At 38.2% G+C, this 4,734-nt stretch overlaps 1 protein-coding gene across 1 annotated transcript; it reads right to left on the bottom strand.

The window, feature by feature from the left end:
* Positions 1 to 1,385: 1,385 nt before the first annotated feature.
* Positions 1,386 to 4,734, bottom strand: LOC120187160 (acid beta-fructofuranosidase-like). The gene is made up of 7 exons (XM_039190940.1): positions 4,250 to 4,734; positions 4,066 to 4,074; positions 2,581 to 3,437; positions 2,324 to 2,485; positions 1,997 to 2,232; positions 1,824 to 1,911; positions 1,386 to 1,738 (listed from the first exon to the last, which is right to left on the bottom strand). The coding sequence occupies exons 1-7, from the start codon at positions 4,638 to 4,640 to the stop codon at positions 1,529 to 1,531; spliced, it is 1,953 nt and encodes a 650-aa protein (XP_039046871.1). The 5' UTR covers positions 4,641 to 4,734; the 3' UTR covers positions 1,386 to 1,528.

Genomic DNA, 4,734 nt, shown 5'->3' with positions numbered 1-4,734 from the left:
TTTACGGATACGCATTGCGATTTACGGATACGCGTTGCGATTTACGGATACACGTTGCGGTTTACGGATACGCGTTGCGATTTACGGATACGCGTTGCGATATACGGATACGCATTGCGATTTACCCATACGCGTTGCGATTTACGGATACACGTTGCGATTTACGGATACGCGTTGCGATTTATGTGTTCGCGTTGCGATTTTCATATTCGCGTTGCGATTATGGAAAATCGCAATGCGAATTTGTACTATCGCATCGCGATTTTCAAGAATCGCGTTGCGATTCTGGAAACTGATTTGCGATTCTGGGGATCGCGTTGCGATTTTTATTTCGCGTTGCGATTTTGTTGGTCATTTTGGCAAATCCAAAAAAAGTTGGTTAAAATCGTATATTATAACTTTTTTTTGGTCACTGAGGCGATTTTCTCTTTTTTTTAATACTTGTAATAATAATAGTATTTTAGTTTCATGCATTGCTCCTTTTGGTAAAATTTCCATTAACGAGCAGCCAATTGGCAACTGGGAACTGCCCTGCAAAACGGCCTTGTACAATTTAATATCTACTGACCTCGAGATGCCAAATACTACGAGGACTAATTCATAGGACAGTTTACTGTTGTTGTTTGACAATTTATTTAATACATTTAATATTTTAAATATTAAAGGTTCTTTTTTAATTATTATTTTTAAAAATTTTGAGTAATAAGATGGATAGGCGTTATTAAAAATTAAATATATTTTAAATAAATATTATATTATTATTATTTTTAAAAGTTTTGAGTAATTGTTATTATAAGATGGATAGGCGTTATTAATAATTAAATATATTTTAAATAAATATTATATTATAATCATTTCATATTAATACAAGAATAATTTTTACTTTTTTACCAATTGGATTAATCTTTATGTTTTTATGAAGCAAGGAGTATGATTAAATTAGGTTTAGTGATATACTTATAGACAATTTACCTAGTTTAGTGACAACCAGTGAGAAAAAAAAAGTGAAATGGAACATGGTTTAGGTTACCAAGCCCTTTGCCAAAATCTAATCCAAATATCTAATAGCATAAAGTACGGTGTTATTAAAATGGCAACAGAGCACGAACAAAGTGATTTCAACGTTTATTCACTTTTAAAGTTTCGGGTTTGAGTACCAGGTATATCAAGCGTATGAATATTAATTGTCAAATGATTGAAAATTATTTTACCAACAATGGTTGGTTCAAGCGGTAAGCAAGACTTATCCACCAAAACTAGATGCGTGAAAATTTTTAAGAGATAAAGGCAAACTTCCTTTCGAAATAAATATTTTTTAAAACAAAGAAATTGTTTGTTTCTTAGAGATATAACTTAGTCGCAAGAATTAAGTAAATGCTTCTTTTTCTAACAAATAATTTTATTAGCCTCACAAAAAAATGGAAAGAAGAGATGGATTACAAATACAAGAAACTTCATTTTGCCTTTGAATGACAGAAGAAGGAACAACAAATAAATTCAATGGCGAGTTTTGCATTTCTCATTGGTCCTATTGGGACTTGTCATCAAGATTTGGATATGGCCTAATGAATGCAGAGTTCATTTGCCAGATCCTAAGTGATGCACCAACTCCGGCCTCAGTAGCATTGTTGAATAAGAACAGTTTTGCAGCTCCATAGATCGCCTTCGTCGGATAAACCCGAGATGTGATCACTGTCCTTCCACCTTGAGCAAAGCTTTCGATAATCGAATGATCCACCTGCGAAAAAAATTCACCATTTTCATGTCCATTGGTTCTCATAATAATGCCATTGTAGCAAGGAACAAGTAACTTTTTTACTCACCAATACTCTGAGGGATAAGTTTTCGCCTTTCAGTACTGGGACCATGCTCCCATAAATTTCTTTATTAACATCTGATGCCTCGGATGATCTGAAAAATCAATACAATATGATAATAGGTAAGTCCAAGGCTCATGTTACGTTAATAAAGCCTTCGGGTTTATATATGTACCGACCGAGATTGATCGTTGCAGAAGAACGTCTTGAGGTTGCCGTCGGATCCTTTGGCGATGTAGAAATACACAGGTGTCTGCTCGCTGAGTCTGTCGTCAGCAAGCACCAACAGACCAAATGGTCCCAATGCCCCACGATGTACGGCTCCACCACTGCTACTGCAGCTGAATGTTACATTGGACCCGGTTGCTTTTTCTAAAGCTTCTTTATCGATCTCGAACTCCGCCATGATATCCAACTGTCACATGACAGAATCTTCTTGTCAACTAACAGGATCTTGGTCGATTAAGTATTGGTGATACACATGAATACGTGACAAAAATACAAACCTGAGTTGCTGCGCCGATGTCAAGAGGAACAACTGATCCTGCCTGGACCGTCACATGATTAAATTCGTAGCTGTTTAACCTTAAACTGTCTATTTCTTCCACTGGCCATTGAAGCAAATGAGTATCGGTCTTCTTGTCTAACAAAATCATCCTTGGGATGCTCTGCAAGTAAAGTTAAATATCACATTAGAAACTGAAGAAATTTGAATGCTTATGGAGTCTATGCCTGTATGGTCCAATGAAACAGAAAATTTTACCTGAACAGACGCCCATCCTTTCTGCACATCGGCGGCTTCGCTATCGGATTCACCAATCCAGCCCCACAAAACTCTTCTGTTTTTGTTCTGATCATAGAAAGTCTTGGCAGCATAATATACACCATAATCATACCTTAGTCCAATGCCAACATCAAGCTCAGTATCATCAGGAATAAATGTGACATTCTTCTCATGATAAGTCCCAATAGTATAGTAATCATGCCTGTCATCATCCAGGCTAACCTTCATCACATGCTTAACATCCAGACTGTTAACGGATGTGTCCAATCCTTTTTCTTCCGTTTTCGAAACAGGGAAGAAATCGACACACTCCCACATGCCGGTTCCGTCCACCGCACGAAGGTAACCATCCAACTTTTCATAGTTTATGAAGTCCTTAGTATCATACACCAAAGCTATGCCGGTTTTATTGATCTTCGACCCTATGGTAATGCGCCATTTCCCTTCCGAGGTCAACCAGGCGGTCGTAGGGTCACGGAAATCCTTGCTAAGGATGCCCGGTGGTGGAACTAGAACAGGGTTCGCATCGTACTTGACCCAATTGATAAGAAGAGGATCAGAGTGGTTAGCAGGATAAGCAAGGTTTTGAACTTGAACAGACTCGGTGTCGGATCCCGTGTATAGCATAACTATTTTACCATCGGGGAGGAGAGTCGCGGAACCAGTCCAGACGCCATTCGTGTCGTATGTCTGGTCAGCAACCATTGCCAATGGGAGGTGAAGCCAATGGATCAAATCCTTGGATACAGCATGACCCCATACTATTTTACCATACACAGCCGCAAGGGGATTGTATTGGTAGAAGAAATGATACCATCCCTTGTAGAACAATGGACCTGTTATGATTTGCAACCAAAAAATTTTCAGAAAGCCATAAACTAATCATATCGTTCAAGTTTTTTCTGACATTTTTTTATGGAACAGATTGCCATGAAATTACTTCAGATCATACAGGAACTGATTGTCATGCCTATGATTAACGGACGAGAACAAAGTTTCTGCCCTTTTTTATCGGGAATTCACGAACGTTCAAGTTCTTAAATTCATTTCAGAAGGGAAAAAGAACAAATAATTTATGTTTGTAATAGCAACTTTTAGCCACTCAGTCATGTGAACTTTCTATATAAAGAAAGAAAGCTATAATGCAACAGGGAGTCATGTGCACGTTACAGATTTACAGTCCAAATTCATAGGGAAATTAGGCGGGATTTGACTATGGAATCTAACATATTGACTGGTTCATCTTCAATTTTTAATTAATTGTCTATTCAATTAGATACCGTTGTTAATCAAGTAGGGGCATAAAGTTCTTCGTTGGATAATGTCTGCCCCAGAAAAAAGTCTCTACCTTTTTAAACTCAGAAAATTAATACATCATAAAGGTATAACTCAATTGCATTCAAGTTTTGGCATAAAGAATTATACAGGGAAACGCATTACCAAAACTGAAAAGATGGGACTTACCATTAGGATCTGAAGCAGAAAGGAACCAGATTCCATGTCAGAAACAACGTACAACAAGCACCCGGCCATTCAAGAAATCCAAAATGTTAGATATGTTTAAAGGAAAACAGAAACAAAAGATCCAATGAACTAAGGAACTGTATGAACAATCGAAATAAAACCAGAAAATTTTTCATTCTCATACCATTCATCCAGTTCATTTCAGGTTGAAAGTGAAAAGATGTTCTTTGCCATGACAACATGCTATTATTCCATGGAAACGCCACCGTGTTCTCATTATCTTTGGGGAAAAGCAGGTTCGCTTTCTCTGAAACACCGGCGGCCGGTCCGCGTGACAACGGCCGTAACGGTTCGGGTTTGATGGTGGTCGACGAATCCAATGAGCCGTGTTCGTTTTCTGTTACGATATCTGACCCCTTATTACTTGCCAACAAAGCCGCCAATAACCCAACAGCTAACAACCCAAAAAATATTGAGAGCTGCACTTTCATGGGTTTGCGGCGATTCGCAGGACGCTCAGAAGGAATGGAGCCATCGGAGCTGGAGACCGGAAGGAACGGCCTTGTATCCACCATTGTTGATGATTTGGTACAACAGATAAGAAGAAGAAAATGGCGAAACAAAGGATATACGATATTAGAAAGAGTAGAGATGAGGGACGGCTGAATA

Source organism: Hibiscus syriacus, unplaced genomic scaffold, assembly GCF_006381635.1.
Source record: "Hibiscus syriacus cultivar Baekdansim isolate YM2019G1 unplaced genomic scaffold, ASM638163v2 tig00113722_pilon, whole genome shotgun sequence".
Classification (NCBI taxonomy): Eukaryota; Viridiplantae; Streptophyta; class Magnoliopsida; order Malvales; family Malvaceae; genus Hibiscus; species Hibiscus syriacus.
This window is presented reverse-complemented; position numbering and strand designations above follow the sequence as displayed.

What these genes read in the sequence shown, in the direction of transcription:
- LOC120187160 (XM_039190940.1), bottom strand. Translation starts at nt 4,640, where the DNA reads ATGGTGGATACAAGGCCGTTCCTTCCGGTCTCCAGCTCCGATGGCTCC. An exon ending in ACATCGGCGCAGCAACTCAG is followed by an intron (nt 2,233 to 2,323) that starts GTTTGTATTTTT and finishes GTCATGTGACAG; the next exon opens with TTGGATATCATGGCGGAGTT. An exon ending in ACTTATCCCTCAGAGTATTG is followed by an intron (nt 1,739 to 1,823) that starts GTGAGTAAAAAA and finishes TTTTTTTCGCAG; the next exon opens with GTGGATCATTCGATTATCGA.